The sequence below is a fragment of the Mugil cephalus genome, chromosome 1 (assembly GCF_022458985.1).
Source record: "Mugil cephalus isolate CIBA_MC_2020 chromosome 1, CIBA_Mcephalus_1.1, whole genome shotgun sequence".
NCBI classification, from domain to species: Eukaryota; Metazoa; Chordata; class Actinopteri; order Mugiliformes; family Mugilidae; genus Mugil; species Mugil cephalus.
Window position 1 is genome coordinate 37,981,646 of NC_061770.1, and position 26,904 is coordinate 38,008,549.

General features: G+C 42.6%; 2 protein-coding genes across 5 annotated transcripts in view; both read left to right on the forward strand.

Annotated features, from left to right (window-relative positions):
• The window catches only part of kirrel1a (kirre like nephrin family adhesion molecule 1a), a 35,248-nt gene extending 21,698 nt beyond the window's left edge, over window positions 1-13,550 (forward strand). The window contains exons 3-15 of one of the 4 annotated variants that reach the window (XM_047597523.1): window positions 1,651-1,800; window positions 1,919-2,076; window positions 2,989-3,139; window positions 3,482-3,587; window positions 3,664-3,812; window positions 3,951-4,078; window positions 6,267-6,393; window positions 6,524-6,624; window positions 8,873-9,089; window positions 9,532-9,636; window positions 9,747-9,874; window positions 10,145-10,258; window positions 12,410-13,550. In XM_047597523.1, the coding sequence (XP_047453479.1) occupies window positions 1,651-1,800; window positions 1,919-2,076; window positions 2,989-3,139; window positions 3,482-3,587; window positions 3,664-3,812; window positions 3,951-4,078; window positions 6,267-6,393; window positions 6,524-6,624; window positions 8,873-9,089; window positions 9,532-9,636; window positions 9,747-9,874; window positions 10,145-10,258; window positions 12,410-13,132 (2,357 nt within the window). In that variant the 3' untranslated portion in view covers window positions 13,133-13,550. Of the gene's footprint in view, window positions 1-1,650; window positions 1,801-1,918; window positions 2,077-2,988; window positions 3,140-3,481; window positions 3,588-3,663; window positions 3,813-3,950; window positions 4,079-6,266; window positions 6,394-6,523; window positions 6,625-8,872; window positions 9,090-9,531; window positions 9,640-9,746; window positions 9,875-10,144; window positions 10,259-12,409 lie in introns of all 4 variants that reach the window. The other 3 variants (XM_047597541.1, XM_047597514.1, XM_047597533.1) reach the window with 3 other exon arrangements.
• Window positions 13,551-16,449: 2,899 nt separating this feature from the next.
• On the forward strand, window positions 16,450-26,808 carry ndufs2 (NADH:ubiquinone oxidoreductase core subunit S2). Its single transcript, XM_047568082.1, has 14 exons — window positions 16,450-16,615; window positions 17,434-17,537; window positions 18,322-18,512; window positions 18,691-18,811; window positions 19,040-19,152; window positions 20,355-20,429; window positions 20,523-20,600; window positions 20,691-20,776; window positions 20,865-20,984; window positions 23,634-23,763; window positions 25,162-25,257; window positions 25,376-25,459; window positions 25,789-25,846; window positions 26,599-26,808. The coding sequence occupies exons 1-14, from the start codon at window positions 16,509-16,511 to the stop codon at window positions 26,634-26,636; spliced, it is 1,401 nt and encodes a 466-aa protein (XP_047424038.1). The 5' UTR covers window positions 16,450-16,508; the 3' UTR covers window positions 26,637-26,808.
• The last annotated feature ends 96 nt before the right edge of the window (window positions 26,809-26,904 follow it).

Sequence of the window (26,904 nt, forward strand, 5' to 3'; positions counted from 1 at the left end):
ATATGTGAATGAACATTTGCCACTTCGTGCACACACACATACACTCTGTCCCTGTGACACCACCACCACCCGTCCTGCTTCTTTTTTTCGTACGCTTCCCTCGCCCTCGACGTTTCGCATGCAAATGCACGTATATATGCAAGACGCACACGTGCAACCAGACGCGTGCACAAACAAGGACACGCAAGGTTAGGCGAGGCGAGGCGAGGGCGAAGCTCGGTTTGGAAGGATGCACACGCAGACGGCGGCGGCCCGAGAATTTCACATGTGATCTAGCTCTGGGCAGCGAACGTGTATTCTGCACCAGGGACTGGAGTCGATTTGAGTCCTCTAAAACGTTACTGTCATAATGCATTCGTCTTCTCCCCCTGCTGGTTGAGGAGAGAGCGTGGACGCCACCTAATGGTGAGAATGTACGGCAGTGACACAGCTGGGCTTGTGAGGTGGATGGATGGGGGAAGGGAAAGGATTGGAGAGAGGCTGTCGTGTTTCTGTGTGTGTGTGTGTGTGTGTGTGTGTGTGTGTGTGTGTGTGTTTGTGTGCGTCGTTTAACTGTGGGAATGTGTGTGGTTGGTCAAGCGTTTGGTTTTGTGCATATCGGTCACGTCATGCAGCCATGCATGTCTCTGGTTCCCTTTAGGCTGATGCTAAAGCAACTCAGATCTGTCTGTCTGTCTGTCTATTTATCTGTCTGTCTGTCTGTGGTTGCACGGTTTTAAATACGAAAGATAAAGAGGCAGATATTTTAATTCCAGGAAGCATCGGTGCAGAGCACAACATTGGTATTTGGGACAGAATGTGAGACTGCAACTAAAACTGGGCTGTGTTCATTGCTGATACTGCTGTATACACTCACTGGCCACTTTATTAGGTACACCTGTACAATTGCTTGTTAACACAGATCAGCTAATCAGCCAATCACGTGGCTGCAATTCAGTGCATTTAGAGAGGTGTCGGTGCCAGACGGGCTGGTCTGAGTATTTCAGAAACTGCTACTGGGATTTTAACGCACAAGGAATGCAGAATACCGTCTCTGAACGCACAACTAGCATGATGCTATCATGTCAATGTGGACCAAAATCTCTGAGGAATGTTCCTGACACCTTGTTGAAAGTATGACACCAAGAATTGAGTGTATTTTTTTACACACCATGTATTATCCCCCTGAGGCCGTGCGTCCTCATATGGGGACATTAGGTTTTAGGTTTGTGGTAGCTTCTTATTCTACTTCATTTAGGCCTGTTTTCCTCATAAGTGGACGCCTTTATCTGCCGTGTAGTGGTAGCAAAGAGTCAATCACTAGTCGGTGTAAAAAATTAGTTTTATGGTTGAAACTTGCCTATTTATGCTTATTAACGTCTCTAGTTTGATATGATCTCCACATTTAATGCATTGTATCAATAGTAATAAGCTACAGCGTCGCTAATTAGCAAGTACCCGTATGAGGACGTCGGGATTAAACGTCCGGCTCAAAGATGATGCTTTGTTTTTATAATTATCAACATATAACAAATAAAAAGCTAAGCTAAGGTTAAATACATATAAAACTTAAATGTTGGGATAAATAAATTATCTGTGTGTATATATTAAAACACAGCCTCAGGCCTAAATGTCATTTAACCCTTGTATGTGTGTATTTGTGTGTCCCAGCCTGGCCCAGGTACCGCGTCCTGCGGGTCCAGGACTTGGGCCAGTACAACCTGGAAATCCTCTCAGCGGATCTGTCCGATGACTCCTTGTATGAGTGCCAGGCCCCCGACGCCGCCCTGAGATCCAGGAGGGCCAAGCTCACCGTGCTCAGTAAGTTTTACGTACTGCATGTGTGTGCGTAATAGGTGTCTGTGAGGAAAATATGTGCGTCTTTCTAACCACACCCCTCCTCCTCCTTCTCCTCCTCCTCCTCTCTCGTCCACCTCAGTCCCCCCAGACGACCCGGTGATCGATGGGGGTCCGGAGGTGTTGCTGAATGCGGGGGAATCCTACAACCTGAGCTGTGTGTCTCGAGGGGCCAAGCCACCGTCCATGATCGAGTGGCTTAAAGACGGCCTGCCCGTGGACGGGGCGGCCAGCGCCACTGTAAGGAAACCACACACACACACGCACCCCGACACGCACACATCAAACAACAGTTCTACCAGAGACGTATATTAGAGAGAGTCTGGCCAACGAGGGAATGGACCGTCTGAGCTGATTGGTTCTGAGCTGGTCACGTGTTTCACAGGCGCCATGTTGGATACATCAAACCAATATTGTGGCAATAACAGAGAATAAAGTCGTACTGTGCTGGAGCTTCTCTCTTTGACATTTGTTAAAATTTTCTATAGAAAAAAATAAGGTCAAACCATCATTAATGTGAAGCTTGATCTCAAAAACACCGCTTTACAAATGAATGACGTTTGAAGTTAGCCTAGCCTTATGCTAACCTTATGCTAGCCTTATGCTAGCTCGTTATCTAAAGGCTTTGAAAAATAGCAGCTAGCGTCAATATATACTATGAAACCCATGTGTTCATGTAATTTATGTCCATGTAGACAGACAAATTTAACTGACGCGTAACTTTACCTCTGTTACTGCTAAGTTATTATGGCTAGCATGCTAATGCTATAATGATAAAAGAACAGTAAGACTAGTAATCCTAAATTTGGACTATTTCTGATTTTTTATGTTTATAATTTGTAATTAATGAGACTGAGTAGAAGGTAAACACAGCTCCTTGACTGATTGGGCTACAAAACATTTTACAGGCTCATTTAAAGATATTTAGAGTAAGTAGAAGCTGGGATATTTAAGTGAGGACCTTTTACATATCGACAGACGTTGATAATAACATTTATAGGCCAGTAAATGGCGAAAATAAGACATTTATTTCATTTATTTCAGCATCCGCTCCATAGAGTCACACTGTCGAATCTTCCCTCCGACGTGTCTAACACGCCGCCCGTGATCTGAGTTCTGATTTCTGTTTTCCTGTCGCTCCTCCGCCTCCAGGAGGTGCTTCCAGACAGGAAGAGAGTGACCACACGTAGCTATCTACCCATCCACCCCGTTGACACCGACACCGGGAGGAACTACAGCTGCGTGGCCACCAACCTGGCTGTTCCCACTGGCAAAAGCACAACCGTCACCCTCAACGTGCACCGTAAGTGATGTTTCTTTATATATATATATATATATTACACAAGTTAGTGCAGATGCCAGAATGAAACATCCGTATATGGCAAAAGATTTATTACACATCCCGATATATAATTTTTATGGGGATACGTGACGATATTTCCCCGAGTGCGACTACATAAACTGTTACTATTACATTTATAACAAATAAAAAAGCGAAGCGGCGTATTAAAAGCATCCCGTCCGCCGCCAGATAAATGTTTACAGCCCTTATTAAGTGATGCACGGCGGCCATTTTGCATCAGGCCGTCCTCCAGATCGCAGAGTCGGACGCGTTGCTATGTGAGTGTCTCCCTCTTTTTTCCAGATCCACCCACGGTGACCTTGTCCATCGAGCCTCGCTCCGTCCTAGAAGGGGACAGAGTCACCTTCACCTGCCAGGCTCATGCTAACCCTCCTATCATGGGCTACAGGTCTGCTCCTCTCTCATTTTCACCAGGCCTCTTATTGTAGCAGCTGTTAGACAAACTTGTCTTTTCATGTACCCAGGTGGGCGAAGGGCGGCGTGGTGCTGCAAGGGGCCAGGGAGAGCGTGTTCACCACCACGGCCGACCACTCCTTCTTCACCGAGCCCGTCTCCTGTCTGGTTTTCAATGCGGTGGGAAAGACCAACGTCAGCATCCTGGTCGACGTTCACTGTGAGTCACCCAGTACCAGCCTCACCTCGTTCAGTCGGGAGTCAGACGGAGTAGCTTCTCTCCTATGGTGCATTATCGCATTATTATTACTACTCAGCCACAACAGAGCACATCCCTCTCTCTCTCCTTTGTCTCCAGTCGGTCCGATCCTGTTGGTGGAACCGCAGCCAAAGACGGTGGACGTGGCCTCGGACGTCAGCCTCAACTGCAAATGGGCCGGAAATCCTCCGCTCACGCTCACGTGGTTCAAGAAGGGGTCGAATTCGGTAAAGAAATAAGCTTTTTTTTTTTTTTTTTACAGGTCACACTGTCTTAGCTGTTCATCTACACTAAAAAAATAATAATACGGTGCTCCATCTACTTAAGAAAGAAACAACTTTTTGCATCATTTAATCCCGTAGATCAAAGGTCCGTGTACGTTTTGGTCGTTGCACTTTCTGTTCAGTTTAATGTTTAATGACATTAAAAACAAAAAATGAGCCGATATTTTATTATCGTTTTAAAACTGAAACTCAAGGTATTTTTCTACATCAGGGCCGAGAAAGGATAAACAAAACGTCTATTTTCATTTTCTAAAAATAAAAAATAAAATCATTAGAAGACGGAAATGATATTGCGCAACCGGAAGTTGCCGTTTTCAAAGTAAGAGCAGGTATGCGGAGGTTTCCATCTGTGGTCGGTTCCACACTGAAACGTCAGTATTGCTCCGACGTGTCATCTGCAGATATCTCTGCACCCATATCAGACTAATGTTAGCTGCTAGCTGAGTTTAGTCTGTTACACAGTGCCGTCCTCATACGTGCTCTTACTCTGAAAAACGACAATTTCCGGCCATTAAAATATAAAAAATTTTAAAAACGGTGCTTTTTTGTTTCTGTTTTCTTAAGTTTTGATTTGATTAGATTTTTTGTTTTAAGAACCAGAAAATTAAAAAAAAAAGGCTTTTTTTAAAAAGTTTTTTTTATCCATTCTCGACCACAATAAAGTAAAATGCCTTAAATTTAAAATAAAATTTTTGAATTTTAAAATGAAAATCAAATAACTGCTCATTTGTTGTTCTTCAGTATACTTTTTTTTTTTAACCTCAAACAAGAGCAGTCTTTGTTGGTACAACATTAATTCTGTAAGTAAAGTCACTTTACTTTTGTGAGTAAAGAAAACTTACAGAACATTACAGACCGACTCTTGTTTTAACTGTGGGATAGAATCGTGCAAAAGTAACAAGAAGAAAGGTCAAATACAATTAGATTAGATTAAATTAAAATAAATATTATTTAGTACAATAAAATTAACAGTGTAATAAATAAATGTACAGAATTAGCATAATGAACAAATTGTAAAAACATTGTTAGCTAACGGCTAACACTTCTGTTACTATAGATTACAAGTTTACAAACGTTAGCTTGGAATTAAAACAACTTGCTAACATTAGTTTCACATAAAACAGAGCCATGAAGTTTTGAATTTGGAGTGAGATTTTTTTACTTAAGTAAATATGCAAAGTTCCTAGACTGTGATAAGCAACTACTATAAATAATAATAATAATAATAATGAGTGATGAAGCGAGTACCAGGTCACTGACGTCCACTTCCGGTTCTTCTTCTAGTAGCACATTTTCTCATGGTGAGGGCGCCTCTATTTCACCTGGCAACAACAGATACTATTTTCTGATTGGCCGACTGACCGCTGCTTTTTTCTGATTGGCCGCTGAGTGAAGTGGAGCAGTTTGCCTTCGCCCTCGTCTATTCATAGATTACTTATCTATTTTAAAGTCTATGTGACTCAGAAATGATGTGGTTTTTTCGCGTGTAAACTCGAGAGCCCTGTATAAAAAGTCTTCTGACGCCACTTGCTGTTGTTAATTTAAAATTACATCACGAGTCTCCAGTAAGTTATTTTACTTATTCAGTTCTACGACAATATAAAACCTGAAAAACAGCAGTAATTAACCAGCTATATCGCTAACATGAACCTAATTCTTACCTTCCAGTCCAGTCCAGAGCATATTTTTAAAAATGATGAACCTATAGGACATGAGGACAGGAACGTCTTTTTTGCCTTGAATGCTTCATTTAAGCGTTTCTCAGGTTAATGCTCTCCTCATCCAAAACCCAAAACCAGAGCGCAGTAAATGAAAAAACCTGCCTCTTGGCCAACACCCACGGCTGCATAATCACTCTTCTTCAGGTGTTTCTCGCATTTAGCCGTAATTTTCACACAGCTAATTTCCTGACGGATGCGGTTGCCAGGCAACTACAAAAACCCGCGGGTTAAATAATTCATGCGAGTTGATGTTTTTTAGATTACTACGCGGTTCATAGGTGGAGGTGCATCAACACGTGTGTGCTGCTGATTCTCTTCTCGGGTTAAACGCTCAACATGTGGAATTTCATCCTGTTGATTTTTTTGTTTTGTTTTGTTTTGTTTTGTTTTTTTTTTTCACTCCCCCGCAGGTTCTGAGTAACAGCAACCAGCTGAATCTGAACGCGGTGAGCCAGGCGGACGCCGGTCAGTACGTATGTAAGGCCATCGTCCCGCGGATCGGAGTGGGAGAAACCGAGGTCACGCTCACCGTCAACGGTCAGAACACGTCCATTTATGTGCCGCTGCTTGTAAATGAAAATCTCTCCCTAAAGTCAGTTTGTCAGTATTATTTTAGGTTTTTTTTTTAAATATTTTTCACATGTTCTCTCTATTTGTGGCCCTGCAGGTCCACCCATCATCTCCAGTGATCCGGTGCAATACGCTGTGAGAGGGGAGAGGGGGGAGGTGAAATGCTACATCGCCAGCACGCCTCCTCCAGATAAGATAGTAAGTGAAATCATCCCGTAATTTTTAGTCCGGTATCTATTATTGAAGCGAGAAAAATGACAAAGAAGGAAGAGGTTTGGTCGCCAAAGAGCACAGGGCTGTACCTTTTAGTCTGACATCAATTTGTATTTTACTTCTGCCTTTCTTTATTTCTTTCTTTCTTTCTCTAAGTAGCTCCTTTTCCTCCGTGGCGAATGCTTTTAGCCCCGTCCCCCTTTTTTTTTTTTCTTTCTGAGTGGTGACTCACCCATAAACTCTCCCAGAATGTTCCCGCGTCCCATCACATAAACAAACCAACACTAACACTGAGCCGGGGCCACTTTTAGCTCTGCGTCAGAAATCGTCCTGGACGGTGGTAGCGGCGCTTCCTCCTCCTCTGACTGATCCGTCCCGACTCGCGGCGCTCGCTCCTAATGCAGGCGGCGACAGAAAGAGATTTATAAAATATAAAGGACCGGAGACGAACAGTTGTCCCGGTAAACGCCACAGCCAGGAGATTCTCCTTCTCTGGAATAAGTGGGCAGATTATAGGAACATGTGGGCTTATGCATAATTAACTCACCTTCATACAGTTACTTCGGTGCTGAATAATACAGCTGCTTTTAGTGGCTTCAGACTTGGAGGATGTGCAGGATTTCTCACAAGCTCAGCCACTCCCCCCGTCCTCCTCTTCAGTTTGCAGAAACATACAAACTGTTGCTGGGAAGTCATGCAATATGTGTTTACTGCTGTGAGTGTGTTAAATGTGCTGTGTATGTTCTATTTCCAGTTTGTTTCCAGACGTTTCTCTTTGAGTTCGACTGGCCGACAATCAGCCAGTCACACTGTTATGTTCATATTAATACAAAATAGCACAAATGTTCTTTACAATTATTGCTATAAAAAATATTTTAGAAGTTTTATGTACTATATGTAGGGAAAAACGTTGCCAAAACAAAGTGGTTTAATAAATTTGGGCACTAACTCCATAAAACATGGTTCGTTTGTTTTACTCGATATGTTAAATAGTAGTGGTAGGTATTGTCCAGGACTTCACGATACGATGTATCACGATACTTTAGGCACGATACGATACATTATTGCGATATTATGATATTGCGATATATTGCAATATTCTACATTATAAGTCTAGGACCAATATATATATTTATATATTGTTTTTTTTAAATATATTGCAGCCCACATATTTAAATTTCTTTAAATACACATTAATACTAATCCAACAGATTTTCGTAGAGGGATAAATGGAGGCAAAGGACGTTATCTTTGATCACTTCACTCATTCAGAGATACAGGAGCTGTCTCAACAGTTTTTACACAGAGCGCCACACTCCACCTGTCAATCTAAGCTTCCTGTACACAGTAGGCCCCGCCCCTATCGCTGCTGAGCCAATCACAAGGCCGCATACCACACACTGACTCTGTCAGATTTCTCGCAATTGGCCGAGACCCTGTTCAGTCCCCAGGTGAAATCGTGGAGCACACTGCAATATTAGAAGAAGAGAAGCTAACAGCGTAGCTGCTAACATTTGGCATGTTATTGTACCACCCTACTGTTGCACATGTTTCAAATTAATTTATTGCGCTTGTACAGAAAAAGTGGTGGTGGAGGTGTGGAAGTCGTTCACGATCGCTGCAAAACATGACTTTTTCTTATTCTTTCAAAATCAATATTGTATTGGAAGAAAAAAACATCACAATATATTTAGCAATATTACTATAAACCTATTATCAGTATGTTATGTGATATTTTATGTCACACATAAACACTTCAAAGCTTTTAAATCTTCATTACAGACGTATTAAACGTGTTTGCCGAGGATGTAAACTTCTACTTGACCAGTGGCCAGAGGCATAAATCAGCCTCTAATGGCAGAAAGTGTTTTTATCACCAAGATAAACTTTAGGGTTTGGTATTTGGTGACATATACAGTAGTTGTACAGTAATTTGAAATGTGAAAATGTTTTTTTTTTTAAGTTCCCTGATGAGTTCAGGAACAAAAAAAAAAATAAAAAATTTGAACACAGGCAGGAAGTGTAACAGAGGATGCTGTAATTATGCATATGTGTGTTTATGCATGAGCGCATTGCTGTGATTTGATAACTTGCCACATGTAGTATTCATGAATGGATTCACTTTTAGCTACGTGGCTTCTTGTAGTATAATAAATACGGGGGAAAATAAAATAAGAGAAGAAAGTTAAGAGCTATCGTCTTAGATCTGATGTGTCCTTCCTGTTTGCTGCAGGTGTGGGCGTGGAAGGAGAACGTGTGGGAGAAGGAGAAGGGGACGCTGCTGGAGCGCTACACGGTGGAGCAGAGCAAGTCGTCGGCGGAGGGCGGCGGCGTCCTCTCCACCCTCACCATCAACAACGTCATGGAGTCCGACTTCCTGTCCACCTACAACTGCACGGCCTGGAACTCGTTCGGACCCGGCACCATGATCATCACGCTGGAGGAGAAGGGTGAGATGGAAATGTCTCGTTTTTGTCCATTTTTACAGATTCTTTCGCACAATAACCTTCCTTTTTTTTCTCCATCTACATCAGGGGTGTCAAACATAAGGCCCGGGGGCCAAAACCGGCCCGCCAGAGGGTCCAATCTGGCCCGTGGGATGAATTTGCAAAAATTACACTGAAGATATCAGCTGAAAATCTTTGACGAAATAAGAAATTTCACAGTTGTTCATTACATGTAGCTGTACTTTTTTTGCACTAAAGCAAAGGGAAACATTTGGAGTTGTCGTTATTTACCAGGTACTAAGCTATTGGGTAAATGGCCCGGCCCCTTGAGGTCAAATCGGGCTGTATGTGGCCCCCGAACTAAAATGAGTTTGACGCCCCTGATCTACATGCCCTACTCACTGTTATTAACTGACCAAAACACTCCGTCCGTGTGTCATCACAGAGGAGTTCCCGGTGGAGAAGCTGGCCGTCGGGGTGGCGGGCCTCGCCATCATCTTCTCCATCCTCCTGCTGGTCCTCGTCCTCATCTTCTACCGGCAGCGCAAAGGCAGTGAGTCACGACCTCCACACGACACAAAAGAAAAAGAAAGAAAAGCCGAGGAGGTTTTTTTTTTTTGTTCGGCTGTATTCAACGTTGGGCCCTGGTTTTGCTTCCAGGTCGGCGCGGCGTGACGCTGGGTAAGCCGGACATCAAGGTGGAGACGATAAATAAGGAGACGCACAGCCTGGAGGAGGACTCCGGCAGCGTGTCCACGGCGTCGCGCATGGTTAAGGCCATGTACTCGGTGAGTTTACACAGCCTGTAGCTGTAGAGCAAAAAAAAAAAAAAAAAAGATTAACTCAGTAACCTCTCCCACCTTTTTACTAAAAAAAAAAAAAAAAGAAAAACCTGTGATTTACCCTTTAATCGCTCCTCTTTTAACACTTTTAATTCCATTTTCTCTTCTCCTGTCATACTCTGTTGCCTCCTTCCCTCTTCTGTTTCGCACCTTTCCTCCTCCTCCTTTCCTTTTCTTTTTTTTTTTTTTTTTTTTTTTTGTTGTTTGACGGTTTAGTTTCTTCCCTCTGTGTCCTTCTCTCCCTCCAATCAGCCCTTTAAAGACGACATAGAGCTCAAGTCCGACCTCCGCAGCGACACCCTGGACACCCGCCAGGAGTACGACCTAAAGGTGAGATCGCACACATGCAAGAAAAAAAAAAAACGCTGTTTATATCCGCCCCGGGAGCCGGTTCGCCACGGCTGGACGTCGGCTCCATCTTTGTGCGTTATTAGGGATTTAAGACTTTTAATTGCTGATCTCCTGCCCTTCGTTTGTCTCACTCCAGCTGATTACTTAAAAAGCTGGCGCTCTCGCTGTGGAGTCATTAAAAGACGAAACCAGGAAGGGAAAAAATAAATGAACTTGGTGAGAAATTTTCCGAGAGAACAAACAAAGTTCAAGCGGCCCGTTTCTGCCGGGGTTGAATTATTTATACGTTTTGACGCCGCGCGGCAGAGCTAAAGTGATAAATGTATTTTCACGCTTAAAGCTGCCAAAATCTTCAAAATCTCCTCCTCCCTCCTCCTCCTCCCTCTCTCTCTCTCCGTGAATTTTCTGTGAGGGCAGACGAACCGTCGCTCTAGCCTGAGTGCTGCCTTGGATCACTTTGAAGAAACGCAGACATGAATCCACCCCAGGAGGTGGTTAGGTCACCCCGACAACATCCTCAGCCAGACTACTTTTTTTTTTTTTTTTTTTTTTTTCCTTCTCCCTGCTGCCTGAAGCACCAAAGCAAAGTGAAACAAAGTCTGGGTTTTTACCGAGCGTGGCAGAATAATGTCAGAAAGAGCAGGAGTGCACTGTTGGAGCATTTAGCAGGACGACCCCAGAGCCGTATATAAGAGAGAGTCGGGTCGACTCGAATCATGGGCGCCATGTTTGCTACATCAGGGGATCTGAAATAAATGTCTTTTTTCCACCATTAACAGGCCTATAAATGTTATTACCAACCTCTATCAATATGTCAAAGGTCCTCACTTAAATATCCCAGCGTCTAGTTACTTTAAATATCTTTAAATGAGCCTGTAAAATTATCTGTAGCCCAATCACCTCATCAGTCACGGAGCTGTGTTTACCTTCTCCTCAGTCTCATCCATCGCTGTTAAAAGTTTGAAATTATAAATACTCAGAAATAGTGAAAATTTAACTAGTCTAACTGTTATTTAGTATTATCGTTATAACATTAGCACGCTAGCCATAATAACTTAGTAGTAACTGAGGTAAAGTTTCATGTTAATTAAATTTGTTCATCTACATGGACATAAATTACATGAACACATGGGTTTCACATTATATATGAGGGTAGCTGCTATTTTTTCTAAGCCTTTAGTCTAGATAACTAGCTAGCATAAAGCTAGCATAAGGCTTGGTTAACTTCAAACTTACAAACATCAAAGACATCTACATATTACCTCACATAAATATCAGGGTTTTCCTTTTAATCTTCTGCTCCCATAACTTTTTCCATTCATGTTCACTGGGGAAAACGCTGGAGCTGTGGCATATTTCAACTTTCAACTGTTACTGCCACTTCTCTATGGGTGAATATTGGTTAGATGTATCTAACATGGCGCCCGTGAAACACGTGACAAGCTCAGAACCAATCAGCACAGCCGGTCCATTCACTAGTTGGCAGGACTCTCTCTAATATGCGGCTCTGGTCGACCCTGCACATTGGCAGGAAAGTCATGAAAGCTTTGAGCAACAAGGGCCAAAGCAGAACCATGTGCCCTAACTCAGAGCTGGAGTGTGTAATGTGTTAACACAGGACATATAATACACCAGTCCATTCTCTGATGAGCTTTACTCCGCCCACACTCGGATCCTCCAAATATGGACGCAAAGTTGTATTTTGTACCAGGCTGTAAACATGTGAAATGATGCTGTAAAGTTGGGCTTTTTAACATGGAGGTCTATGGGGATTTGCGCCCCTTTGGAGCCTCTAGTGGCCACTCGATGAACTGCAGCTTTTTGCACTTTGCAACCACATGGGCTTCGTAACTCAGACCTGGAGATTGTCTTCCCTTTTATCAAAAACTAGTTTATATACATATGGATATATTTGATTAGTAGCACAGAAGTTAAAGTTATCACAGAGTTTGTACGTAAAGCAGCTTTGAGAACATGGGTTTAGATTTAAACATTTCTGGAAAAAAAAACAAACAAACAGATGAATCTGGACCTGGATTCTACGACAAAAATAAAGTGTCATTATCACAGGATCATTTTAGAAGCAGTGTCTTTCATTCAGTCTTTCTCCACCTCTTCCTCTCCGTGCAGGACCCCACCAACGGCTACTACAACGTCCGAGCCTCCACCCACGACGAGGTGCGGCCCGCCTCCCGCTCCACCATGCACTACTCCGACTACCGCTCCCCGACGGGAACCCCGGGGGGCGCGGCGTCCATCAGCAGCAGCACCGGGGGCTCGGGGGCCACGGCCAGCGGCGGAGCCCCCGGCCCCCCCGGCCCACTAACCTCCCCGGGCCGCCCGCAAGCATGCTACGACCCCCGGCCGCCCTCCAGACTGTCGCACATCAGCTACGCCCAGTTCAACACCTTCACCCGCGGCGGCCAGAGCCAGCAGCCTCCGGCCAACCCCGGCCCGCCCCCCGGCGACTTCCCCGGGGACTGTAGCCTCCTGGACTCCACGTCCCAGCTGGCCTACGACAACTACGGGTACCCGTCGCACTACCAGACATACCGCATGGGCTTCGCGCCGTCCAGCCTGGCCCCCCTGGAGGCCGGCCCGTCCTACGAGATGTACGGGGTGGGGTCCGGAGTGGGTTCCGGGGTGGTGTCCGGAGTGGGGAGCCCCGGCGTCGGGGTCGGAGTCGGCGTCGGGGTCGGGGTCGGGGTCGGGGTCGGCCCGGGGGGGCCCGCTCCCTCCGGATCGGAGACTGGACTGGGGAAGTACGGCAGCTCCACTCGTTTCTCCTACACCTCCCAACACTCTGACTACTCCCACAGCCGGCACACACAGAGGATGCAGACTCACGTTTGAGAAGATCTCTTAAAATAAAATAGCGTCACACCTAAAAAAACAAAAAAAAAAAAAATCAAAAAAAAATTCAAAAAAACTACAACAACACAAATTTACACCCACATATTTTCACGCGCTAAACACACAAAAAAAGCATCACACCCACCATGCACAAAGTCAGAGAAAAAACCGTGACCGCGAGACGGGGAGCGTATGAGAAACGCAAGACACGAGCGAGAAGAGGAAAAAAAAACAAAAATATTCAAAAAAAATCAACAAAAAAAAAAAAAAAAAGAGGAGAGCGGAAGAGATACCGAGACAGGGAAGGGAAATTCCCTCACTCCCGATGTGTTTATAATCTGAGCTCTGAAAGAGCCAGACAGCGCAAGTCACAATCAAGACCAGAGGGGGGGGGGGGGGGGTGGAAGAAAGAAAGAAAATCTGGAAGCAGAGCGAGGACGAGATCACAGATCTTCTTCGGAGCGAACTGTAAAAAGCGATGAGAGAGAGAGAGAACGTCTTAAAGCAAACTGTTCAACACGGAAGGAACCTCAACCAGTGGATGTCATTTCTGGCCGTCATTTTTTTTTAAGTTTTTTATTTGCCGGTTGTCATATTCATAGAGCACATATATATATAGTATGTCGAGGGGGAGGGGGAGGGGTGGGGGAGGGGTCATTTTTTTTGCACTGCATCTACAGTATTCATGCTTAGACGTCCCTCAAATATACCTGTCTTCTTCTTCTTCTTCTTCTTCTTCTTCTTCTTTTTTTTTTATTTTGCACAACACACTAGAGCTTTGTATTCTATTTTTTAACATTACAGCAGAATTATTTTTGTCAATGTAAAACATGTAATGTGTATGTACGGACCAAAAGTTTGAGCGCACATAACTCGGGCGGCGGCGGCGGCAGGGTGAAGGAGGAGGAAGGTGTCGGTGTATAGACGAAACATAGTGCCAAGTGTTCATGTTGTTATTCACCTTAGACCATGTATATGCAGTAGAAGCTCCTTCTATCGGCGACTGTTGCTTTACAAACCCAGGCTTGGGGGGGGCGGGAGGGGGGGAGGAAAGGGGGGCGGAGCCTCCAGTCATTCCCAGATATTTTTGTAGGCCCGGAGCGTGTTTCGGAGATAAGAAAACAAAAAAAATCAAAAAAATCAAAAAAAAAACGCAGATGTTGGGTTTTAGCGTGGCCTTATAGGGGAACATGTCACACACATTTTTCCATTTTTGAATCATTCCTCGTCGTGCGTCCGTCCGTCTGTCTGTCTGCCAAAAAAAACAAAAAAAAAAAAACAAATCAAACAAATCGGCCAGAGGAGAATGTGTGCGGAGAAGAGGTTTATAATATAACGAAAGGCTCGTCCACAATATTGACATGTAGTTAGTGTGCGACTGCAAAGAGTGCGTGGGTGTGAGAGTGTGTGTGAGAGATAGAGGTGGGGGTGCACATCGATTTGTACAGTGTGTTTGTATAGACGTGTGAGTGGTGTGTGTATGGGAAACACACACTAAACACGCAGCGTGTGTGTGTGTGTGTGTGTGTGTGTGTATACACAGTATGTGTGCGCGTGTGCATGTCTGTGTCTTAAGTGTGTGGGTGTGCGTTCCAGTATACGTCCATATCATTTCTCTCACAATCCCGTTACAGTACTTTTATACCTCTGGTAGGACTGTATCCTGTATTATTGTGTCTTTGAATTTAGGAAAAATCCAATGTTTATCTTATTGTACTGTTCTTCGTAGCAGAGAAAACTGTTCAACAGATGTACAACGAACGTTATTAAACTCTCTCATTTTTTAATTTCATTATCTTCAATATTTTTTAAAAATGGTATGTAATTATTTTTCCACAGTATTACATAAATAAAAGCACTGTTTTTTATAAAAAAAAAACAAAAAAAATGCTGTTTGTCGTCTTTAATCTTTAAATGGGTCTTTAAAGGGCATTTCTTTACTTTTTGTTGAACAAAAAGGTGAAAATACACACAACAAACACGCAGCACAGCAGTTAAGTCGACGGCAAAACGAAGCCCATACGTTCATGGCAGCATGTAGTTCAATATAAAGGTGAACACAGACAGATACACAGAGTTTATTGTGTCTGTTCTGTCACAAAACATTTAATGTTATATTGTCTCTGGAGACGTGTTGACACCTGTGTCTGTCAAACCAGAAGCTCTGTCAAACCTTTTAAAGCTACAGAGGCTGAAACAGCCCGTTAACGCCATGGTTAAAAACCACGAGCGCATCTTAGAAGGAGCGACTCGCGCTCTATTCTGAGCTGGAACCTGAAATACAGTCTAGTGTAGAGACGTGAGGTTCACTTTTAATTGTTAAGCAAAGATCAGACCTTTAAACCTCCTGCTACGTTATCTTGTTTGATGTCTCTGAATATTTCTTCTGCTTCCTATTTCATGACTTCTCTTAATTTAATAAGGACACTGACATGACGCCAACCAAATATATGTTGTTTTTCTTGATCGTAGCTGTGATAAATAGTTTTTTTTAATACCAAATGTTAAAGAGAACAAGAATATGTACTTAGAAATTGTATAAAGCCGCTTAAACATATCTCTTTCCAGTGTTGGGTGGCATTGGGGCTTTGTTCAAAGTTAAAGATTCAAGATCACTTTGTTGATCCACACAGGATAATAAGTTTGTCCAAGAGTCCCGAGATAAGAAAGAACATATGTGAACCAGACATAAGAATAAAAATAAAAATAAAATAATCTAAAATAAAACAAGAACAAGAAGAGGAAGTAAAACATTACATGTCAATTTACATAAGATATATACAGATATCTTAGCTGAAGTGTCTCAGTATAAGGTTAGATAAGTGTCTTGTGTGGAGATGCGTGACAGGGAGTTGTGTATTCTGAATTATGTGTTTTTTTTTAAAGCTATTTCAGTAGTCAACAAATATAAAGTACCTGACAAATAAACTTGGACTTTTAAAAAAAAAAAATAATTGTAAACATTTTGTTGGAGGTTTAAATTACTGAAGTCAACGTGTAGATTCATTCTTTAATAATAAAGCTAAGAATTTTTAATTGTAATTAATAATATTATGTGTAATTTAAATACAAGCTGAAAAGATTTTATTTGGATTTTCTTTACCTGCTACGTCATGTACAAAGGTTATTTTTTAATACTAATATTTTTTATGTTTATCATATTTTTTACGTTACACGTACAAACATAATTTCCCTTATATTTTTTGTTATGGGTAGATTTACATGGTATAAACTAAAATAACTTTTTATAACGTGTACGAGCTGTCCTCTTTACACCGATAGGTGGCAGACGTGAGCTTTACACCTAACGAGCCCCTAAAACCACAAAAGAAGAAGGAGCCCTACGTCATTGGCCAGAGGTTGTCTAAGAGCCAAGATGGCGGCCACAATGTTGAGGTCGCTTTCCAAACTAGGACGTCCTTCAACAAAACTAATATTAAACAATAACCTGCTGAGCCCTGGCTGCACGCTCCTGCAGAACAGGTACGATAACGGAGAGAGACGAAACGTGACGCTCCGTGTGACCTTTATGTCGAAGCTTGTTTTAACGTCCACGTAAAGATGCATGCCGACAGGCTAGTGTTAGCATTATGCTAAATAAGCCGACTTTGCCTATGTGAAATTACGGGCAATGGTCGTTTTCTGAAATGTAATATTTCTTTATGAATGGAAATAAACATTGTGACATTATTATGACAGCGCTGCCACTTTAACAGCTCCCGTAGCTTTTAGGATAGATTAGCTAAGCTTCTGTTATTAGGTAACGTGTGTCTGTTTATCCCACCGTCTCCTATGTTAAACGTAAGGTCAGGACTAAGTTAATAAAAGCAACCGATTGTTTTTGTTGACATGTTGTCAGTTTAATCCAGGGCAGAGGAAGAGTGCAGCGATTATGCAACTCTAGACCTTTTGTAACTGAAATGGTTACGGAGGAATTTAGTTTCATAACTGTTCATTGAACTCATCTTGACGTAAACATGCGTATGCTAGGCTAGTTATTGACATTTTATGCTAGGTTAGCATTTAGCTTCTTGTCTTACTAGTTCAGCCTCCATCTGTATTATGTATCTGATAATCGGTGGTCAGACTGGGAGGCTGGTGCAGGTGTAGCTCAGATGATGACCCTTTCCAAATTTGGATTAAAGCCTCTCAGGCAACACTCAGGTAGCCTGAGAGCTGTCACCTCCCTAATAATCACCCAGGTAATAATCTGGCCTCAGTGATCTGTGTCGGAGGCTGGAAACAGAAACACCCATTGGCTCATTATTCTGTGTTGTTGTTGTTTGTTTTTTTCTTTTTAGGCAGAAACAATGGCAGCCAGATGTGGAGTGGATGGAGCAGTATGCCGGGGTGGTGATGTACCCCACCGCTATCAATGAGAAATGGACACTACCCCCGTGGAATGGTAACACACACACACACACACACACAGTGAAACGTACAAGACTAATGGTTGCTGTTCTAATAGGCAGCTTAGGCGTCTGCGTCAGTTTGACGCCGTGGCTGTGATTGGTCCACGTGTTTCCACTTCAGTATTTCACTAACTGCTTCTCCATCTCTGCAGTTTTATAATTGATTGGAAAAAAGATGGAACACGTGGAGGAAAAGTTAACTGAGGAGGTTCAGAGTGGAGATCGACCGATATTTCGGGCCAATATTTTTTACTGTTTCACATAGAGACGCCGCTGACCCATGCAGCCCATACATTGCCCTTCCTATTTTTTGTCGTTGTTTCATTGTCATCATGTAAATGGAGGGAGAAAAGGCACTATTGGCTCTGAAAAGTTATTAGCAATTGGCCAATGCTGATATAAAAACAAAATATTGGTATTGGTATCGGCCCTAAAATATCCATATCGGTCGATCTCAAGTTGTTTGTTGAAAGTGAAGCAGGAAGTAGAATCAAAAATGAATCCGACTGGCAAAAAAGACACAGCGCCAACTAGTCTCTTGGTGGCGGGTGCACAAGTAGAAATGGCTCTTCTTAACGAGCCTTAAATCTAAAGGAAACTTAAATATTGCTTTGCTGAAGGTTGACATTAAAACACCCAGTATATCTGTATTGTTTGACTTGTGTCGTCTGTTGGTGAACCTCAAGACGAAACCAGGGACTTATTTGGATCAGAAAAGTGAAATCATTAAACAATAACCCGTTCATCTAATCTCATTGTGTCGTATTCCTCTTTCAGACAAAGATCCTCCCGCAGAGAAGGATGTGGCCAACCTCACAATTAACTTCGGCCCCCAGCACCCTGCGGCTCACGGCGTGCTGCGCCTGGTGATGGAGCTCAGTGGAGAGTCCGTCAAGAAATGTGACCCGCACATCGGCCTCCTGCACCGCGGCACGGAGAAGCTCATCGAGTACAAGACCTACCTGCAGGTACGGGACCAGCTGGTTTCTACTTTTAATCATTCAGATTGGTCTGTGTAGCTTTTCTTTATCACGCTTCTCACGATGAACTCTGCTGTGGTGTTTCCCTTTCTGGTGCACACAACCATAAGCCTTAATTTAAACACATTAGGTGATGCTTAAAATAACCGTACATGTTGTGTTTCAGGCTCTCCCCTACTTTGACCGTCTGGACTACGTGTCCATGATGTGTAACGAGCAGGCCTACTCTCTGGCCGTGGAGAAGTTGCTCAACATCCAAGCTCCTCCCCGGGCTCAGTGGATTAGAGGTACGGCATATAAATAGTCACACATGAAAAGGTCTAAGGACTTAAAATCTGCTTATTTACGGCCTTGGAGCTATTTTTGTTGCCCATTAGAGAGCAAATTGACCAGTTTAAACCCGCAGATATTCAATTCAAACGCTCACAAAAGAAATCAAAGAGCGTGTGATTTGAATTGTTTCTGGTGTCAACATTACAGTGTTTTTTTTTTTTGTTTTTTTTTTGTGTACCTAGTGCTGTATGGGGAGTTGACTCGCATCCTGAATCACATCATGGCCGTCACCACGCACGCCCTGGACATCGGGGCCATGACTCCTTTCTTCTGGATGTTTGAGGAGCGAGAGAAGGTTAGGAGCCCTGATCGGTCCAGAAGAAGATAGATGATAGATCCTCCAGGGACAAGCCCTGTCAGAAGTCTGTTATGTTATTCACGCTTGAAAGCTTATATTAAATGTGTAACAAACAAGTTAACTAATTACAGTCTACTCACAATGCCCTCGTTAATGAACCGGCCCCTTGAGTTCAGGTTTGTCCACTGACTAATGGAAATTTACTTCAACAAAGACAGAGCCATGGAAACTAAACTGTTGACTTAAACAGGTGAATTACAAACACGCCGTCTTTTTCTCTTAATGGCTGTATTACAACATTTACTTTGTTTTACACCTTTGTGTATTTCATGTTTAATACAATTAACACAAAAGATCGACCGATACTGATTTTTTTTCAGCCTTGGCCAATATTTGGAGCCGTTCCTGCTGTTCCTCTCTCTCCATTTACGTGATAAAAACGACACAGTGATAACAAATGTTACAAGTCTCAAATTAACCAGAAACATAAACATTTATTGAACTCAAAGAATGTTTAACGCTCTTGTGCATACAAAATAAACAAGTAAAAAGAGGTAGAGCACAAGCGTTTTCCAGCTTCCAGCTGTTAACACTCTGCTAGTGGGGGAGGGGCAATGTATGGGCTGCACGGGTCCACAGCATCTACAGCGGCACAGGGCTTGATGCGTCTGTAAATCTTGCTGGGGAAAATAAATGTGTATATGTATCGCCGAACGCATCTGTGTATCAACCGATGCCGATACTAGTAAAATACGGAAATATAGGCCCGATAAATCCCAATAGATCCCAAATTAACCCTTTAAGACCTAAACATCCACCTGCACAAATTCAAAGTGTGGCCGAACACTAGGAAGTTTCGCTTTCTGTCAAAAGCCCAAACCACTGTGAGTTACGGTAATTTAAATACAGCGTGATTTAACAGTTTTAAAGGGTTTTTATACAGGTGCAAACAGACTGGGTTGGTTTCATAGTAGCAGGAATCAAACAGCCCATAGTGATATCTGTTATAAGCAGGTAACTAAACTATCTATCACTAAAAACCTGCTCTGCCTTGAACAACGTTCTCCATAATGTCCACTGTTCACATATATTGAAATCTTAAAACCATAACCCAACAGTCCTCCCAATACTCATTGAAATTTCTGATTTGATTGTTTAATGAGTAGCGTTTTCACACTGAAGAATTCGTTTCCTTTCAGATGTTTGAGTTTTACGAGCGAGTGTCTGGAGCCAGGATGCACGCTGCGTACGTCAGGCCTGGCGGTGTTCATCAGGTAGGTCAGGGCTGACGACGTGGGTCGGTCTTCTCTTCAAAAAATGTTCGTCATATTGTGATAAAATGTTTTTTTTTTTTTCTTCTTTTCCAGGATTTGCCTCTTGGTCTGATGGATGACATCTATGAGTGGTGCAAGAACTTCTCCATTCGAATTGATGAAGTAGAAGAGGTGAGCGACTCCAGACGTGATAAATCCTAATGCAGACGCTTTTTAAAATCCATTCAGCAAACGCAGCATTTGTGTTTTGTCTCATCGTAGATGCTGACAAACAATCGTATCTGGATTAATCGTACCTTGGACATCGGGGTGGTTACTGCAGAGGAGGCCCTCAACTATGGTTTCAGGTAACTCCTCCCCCGTTAGAGAGACTACGAGAGGAATTTTAAATATTATAAATGTGTGTTTGACACTCTGTCCTCGTTCCTCGACCAGTGGGGTGATGCTGCGAGGGTCAGGAATCAAGTGGGACCTGAGGAAGTCTCAGCCGTACGACAAGTACGACGAGGTGGACTTTGACATTCCCATCGGGAGCAAGGGAGACTGTTACGACAGGTAAAGAATGAACAAATCAACAAATGACCACAGGTGTGAGATGTTTACCCGGCGTTATAGGACATAGATTTTACAAATTAATGTGAAAATTTGTGTTCTCTGCTACGTTTTGATCTTGTTTGTGGCCTCTTCTATCTGACTAACACTAGAGATGTAACGATATGAAAATGACTTATTATCATCACAACTATAGTGACCAAAATTATTGAAGTACTTACACAATGAACATGCGGATTTAGTAGCATCACTGTGTTTAGCTTCTGCACGCCAACCCTGTAAATTATGGAAAGGACATTTATTATTATTAATATTATTATTATCTGAGACATACATATATAAAATTACTCAGAACATTTTCTTCTCAAAATTTGCCGGATCTGTGTCGGACTGTCTGTTTGTTTATTGTTTGTTTTACGGATCCCCGTTTGAAGCGTATTTAAATATTCATATTCGAAGTGGAGCAGAACTAGTGCAGCGCTGCAGTGGGAACAAACCAAACATTCATAATTAAGCGGCAGCGCTGGTACACAACAGAAACACATGTCGCCGTGTGTGTCGTATCAATAACGTGTATTTTTAACAGGAGTAACGTTACGTAACACTTGAAACTTTCGTTTCCTTTGATGGTGAACTACAGGAAAGACTGACAGTCAAACCAGGACGTTCTCCACTAAGTCCCCACATCATCATTCAGCTACAGGTTAACTTACACTCGCTGTGTAGAGGGGATGCACTGACGTCACTGCTGTCTGTGGCCACGCCCCCTGAGGGGCAAAAACATGGTGAAATGTATCAGTAAATACAGAGAAACCAGGAAAAATGTGGATTATCAGATCAAATTAAGGACAAATGGACTCGACAATGATCCATACGAACTAGTATGGATTTGGAAAAGTGGATTAGCCTCAGTTTCAAGTTAGTTTTAGGTCATTTTAGGTCATATTTAGCTAAATAAAAGATGCTAACGCTAAGAGCTTTACTGAGAAGTAAAACCAAAACAACAACATCTACAAACTAACCACAAACCTGACACTAACACCAGGTTTCTGTGTCTGGATTCCAGTTGTTTCTTTTTTTTAATTAATTTTACAATTTAGACGCTATTTAAGCCTATGATTCAAAAACGTCAACAGTCACTTTTTGCCACTCAGTGGCCGTAACCGCGGAGACGCCCGCTGGCCTGCGGTGATGTCACATGCACGCCCTATGTAGTTGTGGGTGGTGTTCATGGAGAGGGCTCATCACATTAGAAGTGTGACTTGCTCCGTGCAAACTTTGAAACGGTAACAATCACCGTCAGGAACTTTGCCGGTTTATCGTGAAACCGTGTAATCGTGGCATGGAAAGAGGCGGCAGTGGGCAGAAAGATAATAACGTTCCTTCCTGTCACATCCCCCACTCAAAACACTGGTGTGTTTGACTCTGGTGTGGTATGTGATAATTATCGGTCAGTTTTTTTTTTTTTTTGCCTCACACGTCATGAGATCGGTTTTACTGATTAGCTACAAAAAGTCTGAAACGGAGCCACTCGCAAGCACGAAGGGGGATGGTAGTGTCCTCCGTCCGTGCTTCTTCATTTTCTCTAAACTTCATTCACCTCATGGAAACTCCTTCAAATTAAGATTAAATGGCAACTGTTGATGCTCTACACTCATTTCAGTTTTATTCCCATTTTATTCTAAATGTCCACGGACTTCGTCTGTGGAAATCTACGACTTATGACTTCCAGAAACTAAATCCTTTAAATTTAATTTATTATAATCGTCCTACTACACATTGAGCTCTAGTCTCTTCTTCGAGTTTCAACATGATAACTCCGTCAAATGTGAAACGCGATGTAAAAAGGAGATAAAAATAAGCTCGGCCTCAGAGCTTCTTCTCTTGGCTGGTGAGTTCATTTCGGACTAACTTAAGTCCCCCCCCACACCTTTTTTTTTTTTTTTAAACCACATTTGCTACATGCAAGCTTTCATTTTGTTTCCTGTCCTGTTAATTTTGGCCTGCACGAATAATTAAATGCAACATTACGCTTGCATCCCACGTATAAGTGTGCTACAGGACCGCAGTTAACTTTGCAGCTAATGAATTTAATGTAGCTGATACATAAGATCTGATCAGACTCTGGGTTCTGGAGACTCCTTGGACGATTATTGACGTATATATATAAATTTAGATTCTTGTGGATGTGATTTTCATTCAAAAGCAAAATTCTGCAGTAATTATGTCGCATAAAGTCCTGAAAGTCTAAAGTCCGTGCAACGAGCAGCTCAGTGATATTTAGATTGATTGTTTTACCACCGGAAAACCCCGTCCCATGAAGCCTGATTGGCTAAAGCAGGTGGATATTTGATGCATATTTGATTTGAGCAGCACTGGGTGATGAACATCTGTCTGTGCTTGTGTTGGGATGACTGAAGATGTGACTACTTAAAAATAAAAATCACCTCCGCGTCTGAGACGGAACTGAGACGCTCCTATTTTAATCAGCCCAGCTTTCTGCAGAAAGGGCGTTTACACAGTCGCCTTCTTCTTTTTCTTTGTACGAGCTGTTCGTGCTTTTATTTATTCTTGCGTCAAGTCCGTTTTCTTGCTTTTTGGTCGACGGCGTTAGAGCTGGTTGTGATGCACAGTTACATGTGTGTGTTTCAGGTACCTGTGCAGAGTGGAGGAGATGAGACAGTCTCTGAGGATCATGCACCAGGCGCTCAACAAGATGCCAGAGGGAGAGATTAAGGTGGATGATGCCAAAGTGGCTCCACCCAAGAGGTCTGAGATGAAGGTGAGCCCATCGGAGGACTTTGTTTTTGATGTCACGTCCCCATGAGTGGAAAAAACATGGTGAAATGTAGCAGGAAATACAGTGAGACTATGAGGACGATTGGTCTCTACAATGATCCATACGAACGACCAGATAACACATGAACATTAACATGAGGCCAAATCATCCTGATATTTATATGGAACTGATTTCAACACCAGGAAATACTAACACAACACAACTCCAGCAGCTTTGTACTAGAGAACTGGATTGGCCTCAGTTTAAAGGTCGTTTAACTTAGTTTTAGGTCGTTTTAGTTGATGGTAAATGTAGCTAAATCAAAGATGCTAACGCTAAGAGCTTCACTGAATCAGAATCAGCTTTATTGACCAGGTATGTAAACACATACAAGGAATGTGACTCACTTTGCTCAATGGCACAACAAAAAATAAAGGACAACACTGTCAGCATAAAAATAGGACGTATGAAGGAAGAATAAAACAAAACTGTACAACATAAAATAGACTTTGAGAATTACCGACATAAGCAACATAAGCCATACAATACTGCAGTGATAAAAGAATGACAAGGAGTCATCACGATTATCCCGCCTATTGTTGGAGGTGAAATAGTTACTGTCGGCCGTGACTACAACAAACAACAAACAGCATCCACGACCACAACACCAGGTTTCTGTGCCTTGTTTCTCCATAATGCAGAGATCCGTTTACTTCTCGTTTCTTTGGCAGATATCTGTAAAAAAATATAAAATATATCTCTGACTGCTTTTCAAATCTGTTGCTTCAGTCAATCTCAAAACAGCTCTTTACCGTTTTTTTACAGTTTAGCTGTTAAAGTCTATGATTCAAAGTAATGTTGCTAATCTGAATGTTCACTTGCCACTCAGTGGCTGTAACCACGGAGACTTCCTCTCGCTGTTACGTCACGTCCATGCCCTCTATTGTTATCAAAAAAAAAAAAAAAACTAATGGCAGCAGCTACCGGCAGTGATGTAGCCACATCAATGAGTCGCACTTGAACACAAAGCAGAGGTGACAAACGGTCAGTGGTGCGACTTCTCGTTTTTTTGCATGTTTTTCACACCTTGAAGTTTCAAATCGCCGAACTAATTTAAATATCAAAAATAACACGAGTAGGCGCACAAGGAAGGCTGTTGTGTGCTCTGGCCTGCAGGCAGGGGGCAGCAGTCATAACATTCATTCACATTCTGTAACCTCATGTCTCTTCTTGCCGGTTATTGTATCATGGAAGCAGTTTTTCCTGCTCTTCTCTGTGTTAATTAAATGTCTTTAATTTGCCTAATGCATCATCCCTCAGGGCCTGAGATCACCTCTAGTTCCCCTCTCTCCTGTCTTGTCTGCTGAGACGTCCTATTTACTTGTGTCCTCTTCTTTGTAGACGTCCATGGAGTCTCTGATCCACCACTTTAAACTGTACACAGAGGGCTACCAGGTCCCACCAGGGGCCACGTACACCGCTGTGGAGGCCCCCAAGGTGACAACACAGTAGCAAACTCATCCTTTGTGTACTCATTATTAATCCGTCTTAATTAATTGCTGTGATATAACATTCTTACTGATGTGCATCCGTGTCCGTGTGTGTGCGCTTGCAGGGCGAGTTCGGCGTCTATCTGGTGTCGGACGGCTCCAGCCGACCCTATCGCTGCAAGATCAAAGCTCCGGGATTCGCTCACTTGGTGCGTGCTTCGCGAGACACCGTGAAATATTAATCACACCGGAGCATCAATTATTCAGGGCGTTTAACGGCTCCTCCTCGGGGCTGCTTTTAGTTCATTAACCACATTTTAGAGAAGTGTTATTGGAGCGTTTTTGAGAGCACACACACACTCTGTCCCGTCTTTTAGCTCGTGGCGACGTGAGCTGCGGCCGTCGTTTGAGTTTTAGGTCTACGAGGCTAAAAAAATGTCTTTAAAGTTGCATAAACGAACTGTTATAGCAGCAAGAGAATTAACTGTGATCTGATGAATTATGAGCGTTCTGAATGTTTAATGTTTTTTCTTTCCAGGCCGGTCTGGACAAAATGTCCAAAGGACACATGTTGGCTGATGTGGTGGCCATTATTGGTGAGATATGCGATTATTATTACTATTAGAGATCGACCCATATATCAGGCCGATATTTGCATTTTTTTTGTTGGTATCGGCCGATACTCGGGTGAATTCGCGATACATTTTTTACAAGATTTACAGACGGGCGCATCCACAGGCAGCCCTGGAGACGCTGTGGACCCGTGCAGCCCATACATTGCCCCTCCCCCACTAGCAAAGAGTGGGCTAGTCAAGCGCCCCTAAAAATAAGAAAAACGTTTTTTGTTTGTTTTGTTTTTTTTTAAAGATTTCCAAACAAATATCTATTTAATTTATCACTACTTAATTTTCTTTATATAGCAACAGCCCCGACTTTTACTGTTATCGTTAAGTAGGAGTTTGCTAGCTGACATTTTCTATTTTTCTCTGGCAAACTAATAGCGCAGGTTTTCAGTCAACCACAGTCCACAGTTAAGATTGGATCTGTCCTTAAGCTTTTCTGACTCTACCTCTTTTTACCCGTCTGTTTTTTACTTTTTACGCATAAGAGCTTTAAATATTCTTTGAGTTCAATTTATGTTTATGTTTAAATTGTGTAACATTTGTTTTCATTGTGTCGTTTTTAATCATGTGAATGGAGGGAGGGCGGAAGAATAAGCAGTATCGTTGTAAAGACAAATCGGTATCGGCCCTAAAAAAAAATCCATATCGGTCGATCTCTAGTTTCTGCTGCTACTAGTGTTGTGTGTGAAGTCGTATTAAAATCTTTCTTTGTCTCTTTCTCTCAGGTACTCAGGATATCGTGTTTGGAGAGGTCGACCGTTAACGCCGCTGGTTCCTTGGTTCCTAACGAAGAGAAGAATTCATTGTCTTTCACACATCTGCTAGAAAAGCTTCTCTTCCTGTTCTCTTCTTTGTGTAGTGAGCTTTTCAACGCACGCTCATAATCACCGATGTACAATGCTCAAATAAACCCTAATAAATATTTTATGACTCCACGCCCCGAGTGTTTGTTTGTTTGTTTTTTTGGGCCGTCGCGTGGCACCAGACGCCTTTCGACGAGTCTTTTTCGCAAAAAGTTGAGAAATCAACTA

Excerpts from the sequence above, each read along its gene's own strand:
- ndufs2 (XM_047568082.1), top strand. The coding sequence starts at position 16,509 with ATGGCGGCCACAATGTTGAGGTCGCTTTCCAAACTAGGACGTCCTTCA. Across the intron at positions 18,513-18,690 it reads AGTACAAGACCTACCTGCAG|GCTCTCCCCTACTTTGACCG; the intron begins GTACGGGACCAG and ends GTTGTGTTTCAG. Across the intron at positions 25,460-25,788 it reads CTCCGGGATTCGCTCACTTG|GCCGGTCTGGACAAAATGTC; the intron begins GTGCGTGCTTCG and ends TTTTCTTTCCAG.